Raw genomic sequence first — 13,063 nt, 5'->3', positions numbered from 1 at the left:
AATGCACAGCTCTAGCCTGCTCCAATTCCCGCATACAGTAAGCTCCGATTATATTATGGACAGGCACTGGGTGGGGCACGAGGGAGACAGAGAGAAAGAAATGGTGACTAGGGAGAGCAAATGAGACAGGCAGGCAAATAAAAACACAACAAAAATAAAAAACTGATGAGACGATGAGTTCAAGAAAAAAAAAAAAAAAGAGAAAAAGCTCATAACCAAATTCCATAAACACTCTCTCACATTTCCCTTCACCTCAGGCCGACATAATCCAACTCCCTTTACCCGCACCCTGTCCAGCCGACACCACCGCCCAGTGATCTCACCACCCGATGAACTCACCACCCCGCGCCCTCCCTCGCCCCGACGCTAACCTTTGTTCCTGGTGATGGGAATGACATCCCGGACGGAGGGGGACAGGCAGTAGATGCGTCCGCCCTGGATCCGACCCTCCGTCTCTACGTAGTCCTCGAAGGAGCAATTGACCCCCGCGGACAGATCGGGCACATTACGAGCCTGGAGAACCAGCTGGAGGAGGAGGAGAGAGAGAGACATAGAAACAGAGAGAAACAGGGAGAGAGAGAGAGAGAGAAGGTACAAGATCAATGGAAGGACATGGTGTACATGGATTGTTATAAGATATGACATGAGGGTTAATGGATGTTGGGGGAAGGAAGGGGGGTACTGTGGGACGGTGGTGGGTGTCAGTCTGGTGTGTGTATGTGTGACAGTACATGGAAAAGGACTGTGTGCTTTTGCGCGTGCATGTGCATATACGTGCGCATGTGCGTCAGTCATAACGGCAGCCATTACAGCAAGGTTAATGTGTACGTGTTAATGTGCAGACAGAAAGTGAAGCAAACTCTCATCAGTCACTCCCGTGTAGTTAAACTGAGGTACTGCTGGCAGTTTGAGGGCACTTGCGCACGCACACACACACACACACACACATTGTACATAAGCAAATTCCTCATGATATCTATATCAGGGTCCGGACCTTGGCCCTGATGTATAATTCCATAACTTTTCCATGACTTTCCATAATTAGGTCACAGCACTTCCACAACCTAAGTGATTCAGCCTTTCCTGGTTCATCAGAGTCTTTACCTGGAAGGGTGAACAGTCTGGTTTCCTCTACCGCTGCGCTCACTATAATCTCATGTTGCCCGATTTCCACTTAAAACAAATAAGGTCTGGAGAACGTCTCCTCCGAAAACATTGCATAGGGAGATCACGTGGATCAAGAAACAGCAGTTTGATTGGCTCTGAGCTTGATGGCCTGTTAACAACAACACCCCTGGTTTGTTATTGTGTCCAGGCACAAACAGCGTCCCTCAATTCTTTTAGCGAAGCCAATGTTAACAATGGATGGAAACTTGACGCTTGCCTCAGCTCTGTCAGAAGTATGTTCTTGACGTTAAATTGAATCAGTGAAGCCTTTACAGCCTTTTAGCTTGAGGACTCCACAGCGAAACAGGGATGCAATGGCATGTTAACCAGCAGGTAACAGTAAAAGTCTGATTTGGGGACAATCTCTGTTTTTTGTTAGTCTGTCCTCTCTTGTCAATAATGAACATGTAAAATCTTTTGATGAAGTTTTTAACGTCATCATCTTGTGTGTTTGGTCGGCCTACAACTGGAGCAAAGTTGTTGTTGCCGATAAAACAATACACAGGTGAGCACCAGCACCATGATCTGCCTCGGTGCAGTTTTACTGGCTTGAAGCAGGGCGACAGTCCATAGCGTCTCCCTTTTCCAGACCTTCATTTTGTTTTAAACAGACGTCTGGCTACATCAGTGGGCAAATAATGTATAAAAGCATCTGAAAATCATCATGTAGCGTAGAAACAGTGCAAAACAAGGTGGAAAATACATTGTGTTGTATTGAAAGTGCATGGTGATCCATTTGTACAGTTCCCTGAAATCTCCTGGATCAAATTCACCCTTCACCTCTCAAACCCACACACAATAACACTGTCCAACAAGACAGACATACCTGGACTTCAGACATGGTGACAGAGATGTTTCTCGGCTGAACGCTGAGCTCCACACACTGCCTCTGGTCGGAGGCAAACCTCTGCGGCTCTCCTGCCCGCTCACAGCGGTCCTTGCGAGAGCAACTAAGGAGAGGAAGCAAAAGAGAGACAGACGCACAAGACAGAGGGGGTGAGACAGGGAGGAGGGAGAGACGAGAGTGTGGGAAGAGAGATGGGGGACATTAAGGAAGGTGAAGGAAGTGTAGGAAAGAGAGAGGGGGAGTCAAATAGGAGGAGAGGAGAGAAGGGAGAGAGGATATGAGCAACTGTTAAACTAATATGACAATCATATAAAGATGACAAACAAGCACAGCCATCACCATCACAAAAAACCGGGAGCAATAACAGAAGACAAATAGGCTAATAGCTTTCCCCAGCCATTACTATGGGCCTTTACATCATTACCTTATTGGCCCTGACATTTGTGTAAGTACCGCTGAGCTATATGAACATCGAGTCTCCCTCATCTATTCAGTTTACAACCCCACCCAATTCAAACTTCTCGGCAGATATACAGGCAATCATTAAAGTTCCCCTAAACTGTAAAAATGATACAATTCCTATCAACAGCGTATCAACGGGGTCAGCAATTTCCCCCCACTTATTACGAGCCGACGATTCATGAAAAAAAAAAAAAAGAGAGAAAAAAATCAGCATACAGCCCCATATCCTTGTGGTTTTACTATTAGCCATTCATAATGCATTAGCTATCACTTCACCTTCGCACTAACAACAACCGGTCCCGGCGGTGAGGGGAAAGCGCTGACGTGGCGCCGCGCGAGGCCTTAACAATAAGAGGGAGGCAGAATGAAATGCTAACTGCCTCTTCCACGCACAGCCCCCATCCCCTCGTTTAGTTAGCCTTCATCCACACTCAGCAAGAAAAAGCGGTCGCCAACCACTCTCTAGTGAGTCACTAGCAGTCACACACACACACACACACACACACACACACATATAGATGATACAGAAGTGAATACAGAGAAGCACAAAGGCACAGACACACTTTTTCATTATGGACCTTTTCTTCATCCACTGGTCCTCCGGTGTGTGTCCGTGTCTGTGTGTCAATGATGTGTGCTAGTAGCAGAAACACCTGCATACATGTGTGTGTGTACACCCTCACTTTCAATTCCACTGTGGATTGAAACTACTATGGCTCTTAATAAGCTGTGGCTAAAAACACCAGAGGGCTGAAGCAGAGCTTATAAAATAAATGCCTATTAATACTTCCCCACTTTGTCTGCAAGGGCCTCAGCTCGATTTGGCAACGCTATCAGGTAGGAAATGAGCGAGCTGCGTTCAAGACACAAGGTCAAAAGCTGCTGAAATGGAGGGTTATCGATGGTACAACCCCATCGTGATTGTGTGTGTAATTGCACCTGTGTGTGTGTGTGTGCGTGCGCGTGTGTGGTGTCATGCGTGCGCCTGATTAAAAGGAGAAACCACAGCGCTGGCGTGTGTGTGTGCGTGTGCCTGGAGGATAGAGAGGATGGTGATATGTTTTGTACGTTTAATTAATGCACCGGGAGATGGCATTATGCCAAATGCTTGAGGTGTTCCGAGTGTGGTTTAACATCCCGTCACCTTTCAATAACATCTAGCTGTTCGCACACGTTCTCACGCACACGCATGCGCACGTGCAAATGCATACCCTCGAGTCATAAAAGGCAACAGGAGAAAATGGAGAGATTACACACACACACATATACACACACAGTGTTATACCACTGTACTTGTAAGGATTTTCCATTGATTACTTATTCTTTAAACCCTATCAAAAACCGTAGGTCTTACTGTCTTATCCGTAACATTAAACATCACCCCAACCATTAACATGAAAACACACACACACACACACACACACACACAGGTTTATGGGAGTGTCGACAGTGTAGGCTGCTCTGTTCTGCTGCATGATTGTTATCAACAGGCAGAGACAAGTGACAGACGTGTGCAGAGGTTCAACACGTCACTGACCTGGCAACGAGCTTTCAAAAAGCTACAGTACATTTCCTTTATGAATTATAATGATGAGACTAATTGGTAGGTGTTAGAGGCATTTTGCAAAATTATTACCACGCATTAAAAATCTCTTTTTGAAGTCAACACAGGCCACATTCTAATAGTCGCTCTCCTCTCTTGCCTGCAGTGTTCGGGTGTAGAGTGAAGCTGCCCTTAAGGCCTGTGCATGGATGCATTTTTCAACAAGAAAACAGTGTTGCTGTCAATCTCTTTTTCAAAGGAACAGTTGCAGTTAGTGTTGCTTGGAGTCTTAAGTCTTAAAATTAAGTCAGGCAAGTTAAACAGTTTGGTTAAAGTTATTAAAGTGAAAAGTTTAAGGTTACAGCATCAACAGTCAGCTTCACTCCGAGCCAGAGTTTGAGTGTAAGGCTCAGGCGGCAGCGTGCTGATGATCCATCATGCTTTATTACGTCTCTAGGAAACAGCTTGGAAACAGCAAGAAAGAGTTCAGGGACACTCCTCGATCCCTCACTAGTTTCCAGCAGGTCCCCAGTAAAATTAAGACAAATATCATTCTCTCTAAGTTACCACAATAACAGAATATCAAAAAAAAAGATAAATACTGAATATCAGGGAAATTAATCAAATCACAAGAGAAAAGGTCTTAAAGTTTCATCAAATTAAACTGAATACATTTTAATGTCAGTGAGAAAGAAGTTTACAATCAATTCTCAACTGAAAAAAAAATGTGAACACGATGATAGCCCTGGAAGAATTTATGCCGAATTTATAAAATATTAACGTTCCTGAAATCAAGTTGCAGCCTCCTTTGCACAATCAACATCGCAATTGTCTCGAAGTTCTTCTCTAAACTCTTCTGTATCTTATTATCTGCATCTCCTCCTTAGTGAATTTTTTATAGATTTAATAAGGAAATCAAAACGAGTTAACGGCTTTTACCTGGATTCACCTCATCTGTGTACTTCAAGAAAATACTTTGAGTACAGCTTGCATGACTGGGCTAATCTCTCCCCAGAGAAAAAGCACACAAAGAAGAAGAAAAAAAAAAAAATCAATGTTTTTTTTTAAACATCTAAAGTGACATTTAAGAATTAAAACGCCACACTTGACTGTATTCAAGACAGACAATTTAAGCCCTCACATTTAGATAACTGAGGATTCACTTCCTCCGCTCTTTCTCCACGCTCGACAAAGTATCTTAACACAACAATCCCCACACAGTTTGGAGTCCCAGAGGTGAAATCTGGACATGCAGGCGTAACTACTTGGCCGGGTGCTTTCATTCAGATCTCTAGGAAACCCTGTCCAGGCAGTTGTGAGGCATGACGGAGCCGGGTCACACCACACCTGAGCATCTCCACCACTCTCCACTCTGCACTGTGATGGGCATCTGCAGGGCAGCGACACACACAGACTGTGTATATGTGTCTGTGTGTGGATACTTACACATTGTGGAGGACACACCAGCCACAGTGAGGGTCTCTGGAGCCCAAACACTCCCCGCAACTGGTGTACTGCTCGCAGCTCTCCACTGGAACCCTCACCACCTAAAGAGAGAGAGAGAAGGAGGGAGACAGGGAAGGGAAGTGATGAAGAAATAATTAGCATCCTCATGTTGATCAATACTGTAAAGCAACTGGATGATTCAATTTCATCGTGATGTTCGGCAAACAGTCCGTGCGCTTGTGTGTGTGTGTGCGTGTGTGTGTTTGCGCATGTGTGTTTTCCGGTGACTTATTCCAGTCCAGCAGCGTGTGACAGCCTCCAGCGAAGCGTGTACAAGAGAGGCCTTGCAATGCACACTGGGACACCTGACAGGTGGCCATGGAAACAGAACTTTGATTGACAGGTGACCTCCAAAACCAACAGGAGGCAGAAGAGGGGAAGGACAGACACCCAGTGTGTGTGTTTGTGAGAGAGAAAGAGTGTGAATGCTTGTGTCTGAGCAGAGAGTCGACAACAAGGTGTGTTAACCAAATTTCAGTTTGGTGCAACATGGGTACTTTTCATCTAAATGCAAGTACGAGTGCTCCTCCTATCCATTGTCAGCACTGAGCGTTAACCCACTTTCATTATTTTTGGGGTTCTTGCCTAAAATAATAGTTCCTAAGTAAAAAAAAAAAAAAAAAAAAAGAATATTTTTCTCTGCTTTACAAGTATCTATTTTTACAGGGTAATGTGCTACTAATTTTAACATACAGACAGCTATCAGCAGGGGAACAGTTTTATCTGTCACAATGTGGAGTTATATCAGGGCATAAGTCATAATGCAAACCACTGCTGCTCTGGACTGTGAAGAGGGGAGGCACCAGCACTGGTACTGGTACTGGTAGCATAAACAAATATCTGATACTGACAGGCCTTAATAACATGTCAGAAATTAGAGCATTTTTTTTTTATTTTTACAACAGAGAAGCCTGTATTTCTCAAATGGAGGCAGAAGGGTTTTATATCTATTATTTTGTCCAGGTACCCTGAATCTGTGCACAGTGTATCAGTGGAAGTTGGACCACTGATAGAGCACCCCACTTGTCCCCTGGTTATAAAATTGTCCACATTACACCAAAAACAAATACCGCTTTTAGACTACGGTGTGGTTGTGTGCAGGATGTAGGAGGGGATAAATGTGTGTGTGTGTGTGTGTGTGTGTGTGTGTGTGACTGCGCGCATGTATGTCTGTCATTCTGGAGGTACTGGCTCGGTGATAAGCTGCAGATGTTTCTCAAGAAACAAGATCAAGTGTTCAAGTTAACTCTGAACTCTGGTTAAAGGTGATGACAGATAGTTAGCAACATGGCCCCAAAGGGTCTGAGAGAGAGAGAGAGAGAGGGAGAGAGAGAGAGAGAGAGAGAGAGAGAGAGAGAGAGTCTGTATATGTGTGTGTGTGTGTCTGTGTGTATTTAAAGATATTCAAGAGAGATTGAGCATGTTTAAGTGTGTGACAGACAGATTGCTAGCATGTGTGCAGACTGCTGGTGTGGAGTGTGTGTGTGTGTGTGGGACTGTGTGTGTGCGCATGTGCTGAAAGCATCAGCACCGCATTAAACTCTCTTCATCAACAGGCCCAGAGTTGTTGAGTTGCTTGATCCCCATCCTGTGTGTGTGTGTGTGTGTGTGTGCGTGCGTGTGTGTGTGTGCATGTGTGTATCAAGTTGCCACTGCAGGCCAGCTTTAAATCATGCAGTGGAGAGTGAACTGACTGATCAGTAAGTAACAGCATTTAACAACCCTACCCTTGGGTAACACTGTTACAGTGAGGACACACACACACACACACACACACACACACACACACACTCACACACACACACATATATAACCATGAACACCCCATACAAATGCTATATGGGGAATCAGCTGGCACTGGGCCAGGAGGGGCCTGACTTTTATGAGGTAGAGATGGGAGGGAGAGCATATGGTAAGAATAGAGGAGAGACCTGAGGTAAGAGATAAAGCTGGTTAGCTACAGGATGGAAACCGGCTGGACAAAGGAGCGCTGTGGTGAAATTTTAAATGAAACTGAAATGCCATGTATCAGTCTGGCTTCCAGGCTGACAGAACAATATTGCATCAGCAGTGGGCAGACACACAAAAAAAAAAAAAAACACTCAACAATGCATGCCATCAATCCCCTTTCCTTTCTTTTTCTACTTTCCCTGTCTCCATCATGTATTTATTTATTTAATCCGTTGATTCTTGTACTCGTCTATGTCTAGATTTGCTGGATTTCTCAAATACGATAGACTGCATTGTTACAGTCCATGCTGTGCATGGACTGTAACCATGCAAAACCCTGGGGATGGACCAAATGGCTGAAGTCAATAACATGATACTGATGAGGAATTGTTTTTTGGATATCAGCATATACCATGCATGTAGGCAAAAATCACAAAGTTAAATAAATGAATGTTCATCCCACTGAACCAAACTGTAATTTTAGGCACAATATTAAACAAAACCAAGATATTCAAACATATTTCTACATGTTTGTATTGTGTTTTTAAATAATAATAATGAAAAAAAGCTTGTTATCATCAGTTTAGACTGCAACTTTGTGTGTCATATTCTCCCAAAATCACCATATCATCGCGATGCGGTTCAACTGGACTTCAATAAATGATACTATTGAATTATCATGCCGCTATGCAAAACCTCCATTTAATACAATTTTAGTGGAAAAGTCTCAACACAGCAAACTTCCCCAGTGGACTGTTGTCTTCATTTTGACATCTCCATCAGGGAGTTTCATCCTGTGACAGCAACCCGTCGTCCAGCCAAAGCATTGTCCATTCTACACAGCAAGGACGTCTACACAGAAGAAATCTACCACTTGGCTAGCTGCCCAGAGACAGAGAGAGGAAAAGAGAGAGGGACGGCATGATCCAAATGAATGACAGCAGGAACCAAAGGGGAGGGGACTCTGAAATAGGAGGCGGTCATCTACTGGAAGTGCGGGAAGAGAGGAGTAATGTAAGAGTGAGGGAGAGAGACAGAGAGGAGATTGGCGAGGACGTTGTGCGGCGCAGATAGGATATGGTGGCAGACTGCTGCTATGTGTCAATGTCAGAGGGAGTGCACGTCTAGTTTTCATCTGAAAGGAGAGTTGAAAGGAGGATGGAACAAGGCTTTATTGTGTCCCTTGGAGAAAATATGACAGGGGAAAATGAGAGGGTGGAGGAGATGGGTGGAGGGATGGAGAGATGATGGATGGGTGGTTGGGGAAATAGCAGCCATAGTTGAGGATGCGGGTTCAAGGCACCTTGGGAGAAAAAAAAAAAAGTCTTTCGAAAACAGCTGTGCAAAAAAGATACAGCTGGGTATCACGATACCATTTCCTCCAATAGTAGATCAATTCTCTAGCACCTTGTTTCGATAGGTTTCACCGCACTGTGTCGGGTAAATACACCGCACTGATTTTATTAGTGCACCCAGGTGTGCAGCAGGTTGCATTTTAAGGTCCAGTTATACCTTTTTTTGGTCAATTCTGCAGTGTTTTTCAGCAAAATCGTGACACAAATTGTATTGTGACCCATATAACATGACTTGTAGTGAATTGTGAAGTCCAATATCCGGCCCTACTTTCCAACAGTTATAAAGATCTAAAACAGTGAGAAAGAGTGAGAGAATCGTGAGAGGGCCTTTCGAGAATGCCCTTTCCCCCACTATCATCATGGACGACAACCAAATCCCATTTTCCATACCATAAATCATTAAAACTGTGATTAATGACAAGGTTCTGCATACATCATTCGCACACTATGGGTCCTTGTGAGCTAGCATAACCTTATCACTGCCCAGTGTTATGATAGATACAGCCTATTGTTCACTATTGTCCTTATACTGGAAGCGGAGCTGTGGGAATACACTATGGGCTCCATTCAGTGGGAGTGGCATGGAGAGCTGTTTATGTGCTAGTGGGCTATGATAGTTGTTTTCCCCAGCGGGGATATAAACTGCTTTACTGGAGCCGGGAATGTACTTGTGTATGTGCGCGCGCGTGTGTGCGGGGATCCAAAACATGTGTGCCTGTGGGTGCTGGGAATGAAGCTACTGCCTACCCACATTCACACACACACACAAACACACACACACACACTGTCTCCCTCTCTCATTCGATGGCTCTTTTAATGAAAGCCCATTCCCGACAGCGCGCCACATTACTCCTTTAAATGACCTTATAAACCAAGCCCGCCATCTCCTCTTCCTCGCCATCTCCTTATTTACAATAGCATCCACTGCTGTAACTCAATTCTGCCTTCTCGCTCCCACCTCCTCCGTTGTCAGCCTCTACCCTGACCATATCGCCATGCCATGACATCTCCGTTCTGCCATAAACTTTCCACCTTTCCTCTTCAATCTGTTTTTACAGAGCGCTATCACCTGCCTTTAAACGTCCAGCTAACAGGCTTTGCGACGGTCACCCCCAAAACCCAGTGGACCTGTAAAGCTTTCAGCGCCGCTTTTCATTGGCTGTTAAATCTAAAGACATAAAAGGATCGCCCTAGTAGATTTTTTTTCTTCCTTTAAATAGTGGGAGTGTCTATATAGGAGGACAGGAGTTGGGGGCTTAGTGGATTCCACCCAACAGAGAGCCTCTTCTCTGGGTTATATCCTCCAGACGTCCAGAGGGAAGAAATCATGGTTTATTTAAAAATTTTCAGCTGTCTTCCACGTATCTGCTTGATACAACACTTGCAGCTGCTCCAAGATAATTTAAAGCTAAGTTAAAGTTAAGTAAAAAAAAGTTAATCACAACACGCTTTCTCAAGCTAAATTGGCTATGCAGGGATGTTACATACTTTTAATATCCTGTTTTGTATGTTATCATATGCTTGTGTTTTACTTCATTTGCACAAGGGTATTGCATCATTTCCCCATGTAGGACTGGCCATTGCAGTTGGATGTTGTTTGGCTCGTTCTCTGTAAACTGCTGTGAGACAAGCTTTGTGATTAAAGGCTGTATAATAAACTTGACTTATTATTATTTCTCATCATCCCTCTCGCATCTGACCCCGGTATTTGAACGTTCGCTACAACAGCAGCGTTATTTCAATAAACATTTATCATCTTCCATCAAAGCTGCCTTAATTTGTGTTGGCATCAAACTGCCTGAATGCTAAAAAATCAATACCAACTAAAAGACAAAGAGAGAGAGAGAGAAGAGAGAGAGAGAGAGAGAGAGAGAGAGAGATTCCTACTTGTGTCAGGGTGCAACTGTAGCTGCAAAATGCATCGATTGTTATTGCTACTTAGTGACTGTGATTCATATTGTGACTGAAATTCATTTTGCCACCTTCTGCTTTGGCAGTGGTATGGAATCCCTGTGCCATGCAAATAAAGCATCCACTGAACTGAAGACAGAGACACAAAGTAAAACTGTATTATTAGAGATGGGAGCTCCACCCGCCCTACCCGAGCTGGTGGCTCACCCCTGTAGCCTCGCTCTGATACAAGACTCTCCACGGGGAGTGGATGTTAGTGAGCTAGTGCTGCTAGCGCTGGGCTAGCCTGCTTGTGGGGGCGGGAGGCTATATCAAAGGCTTGGCTAGCGTGTGTGCATTGACTGGATTGTAAGGGGCTTAGAAGATCAATGGCTGGCTAGCAGCTCAATGTGTTGACTGACTGCAGATAAGAAGAGAGGCAAACAAGAGTGGGAGGGCTAGGAACTGACAAACTGAAAATAAAGGAGACAGGGGTTGAAGGAAGGAAAAGGAAAAGGAGGTTCAGTAGATAGATGTATTGCACAAAAAAACAAATAAATAAATAAATAAAAAAAAGGCATGGACCAGCAATCAGAGCTATCAATCTCATCATTTTGTTCCATCAACAGCAGTCTGTTGTCACTATCAGTTTGCCGAATGATATCCGAAGACTAAAATGCTATTACACTGTTGAAATGTTATTGACAGATGTGGCCATGGTGGTCAAATCAAATTGTTCACTTTTAGTGAATTAGGTCTCTATGTGTCACAGGGGAAGAAAATAGCAGCTGTGATAGCTATCATCTCCTCTGTTCTATCGACACTTTCCCTCCATTTTTCTTGCACTGGCTGACCTTCTTCCCTCATCATCTTCACCTCTCGTACTGCGTTTTTCCTCCGCATCCATTTTCCCCTCCTGATCAGCTTTCCTTCTCTTCTACCTCTTTCATTTGTCTTATTTTCTCGGCGACTGGCACTGGGCTCACTTGTTAATATGCTCACTTCAATATCACTTTCCCTCTTGCATAAAACTCTTTTTGTTTTCCAAAGCTTAATGAGGACAGTGGCAGAGGCAAAGATAGATTCATCTGTTTCAGTTTCTGTTGATCCTAAGGTCAAGGATAAAAGTGATGGCAACTCAAATTCCCTTCTGCTGAGACCACCATGACACAACACACACACAGATGGGGCCCACCATAATCAGATTGGACCATAGCAGTGGAACTGCTTCATCTGTGTGTGTGTGTGTGTGTGTGTGTGTGTGTGTACACTGCAACCACAATAGACCCTTTGATAGGAAGCAACTTTTTTGGAAGAGTGGCACTGTTTGGATTCTTTTACATTGACCTATTCTCTGTTTAATGAATGGACTGCATGAGTATGTGTGTATAAGTGTGTGAGTGAAAGCGTGTGTGTGTGTACAGTATGTGTGTTTGGTTGGGGTGGGGCATATGTGTATGTGGGTGTGCCGCATATGTTGCAATGTATGTGCACAGTTCTGTATATATGCATACATGGTGTAATCGCACTACAGGTGTGTGTTTATTCATGAGCACCTGCGTGTTGTGGTTGGCGTGTGAGTGTGTGTGTGTGTGTGTGTGTGTGTGTGAAGACACACGTAGTGACAGAAAAAAGAGGTAAAGACACGTACGATTTACAAGGAAAAGACCAAAAACCTCTGAAGAAAGTTGAGTTTGAAAAAAGTTTTAGGAGAAAATCAAAACAAAATCAAGAAAAGAAAGAAAAGCTCAGGAGAGAGTAAAAAAAAAAAAAAAAAGTCTGTGAAAAACAACTATTTGGGAGGGCATTCCTCTTCATCACCATCCTCATCAACTGGGCTCATTCCCATTACCTCTCCTGACACAAGCCAATCCACTATAAAACTATAGACCAACACTCATTCTCTTTGTCTGTCTGTCTCCCCACACCAAACTATCTCTCCACCTGAAAAGACAGAAAGGCAGAAACAGAGAGAGAGAGAGAACCGAGAACAAAGGACGAGACAGATTGAAAAACTGTGGAAAACGAAGAGTCGGAGAGAAAGAGGTAAATGTGGCCACCTCAGGTAGACAGGCCTTGGGGTCTTCTAATTAAGTGTGGATGGGAGAGGCCGGCTGCCTGGTAAATGACTCTGTCACTTTAGTAAATGGACTAGGTGAGGAGTGAGGAGCCACACAGCTGGCATTTCCATTAGCACTGCCATGCAACCCACCACCAAGCACACCGACGGAGAAAAGTAGAGAAGAAAAAGGGGAAAAGAGGACAAACACTGCGTTTCTTTATTTGCTCTGATAAAAGCTTTTGTTTGGAAGTCGTGCCTGGTAGGTATATGGACGGATTGAA

General features: G+C 44.1%; 1 protein-coding gene across 1 annotated transcript in view; it reads right to left on the bottom strand.

Moving 5' to 3' along the window:
- Nucleotides 1–13,063, bottom strand: part of plxna1b (plexin A1b) — a 226,067-nt gene that overhangs the window by 99,053 nt on the left and 113,951 nt on the right. The window contains exons 5-7 of the mRNA XM_030051792.1: nt 5,466–5,566; nt 1,994–2,117; nt 372–525 (exon numbers count right to left, since the gene is read on the bottom strand). Of these exons, the coding sequence (XP_029907652.1) occupies nt 372–525; nt 1,994–2,117; nt 5,466–5,566 (379 nt within the window). The remainder of the gene's footprint in view (nt 1–371; nt 526–1,993; nt 2,118–5,465; nt 5,567–13,063) is intronic.

Source organism: Myripristis murdjan, chromosome 5 (assembly GCF_902150065.1).
Source record: "Myripristis murdjan chromosome 5, fMyrMur1.1, whole genome shotgun sequence".
NCBI classification, from domain to species: domain Eukaryota; kingdom Metazoa; phylum Chordata; class Actinopteri; order Holocentriformes; family Holocentridae; genus Myripristis; species Myripristis murdjan.
The sequence above is the reverse complement of the archived record's forward strand: the minus strand, read 5'-3'. Positions and strand labels throughout refer to the sequence as shown.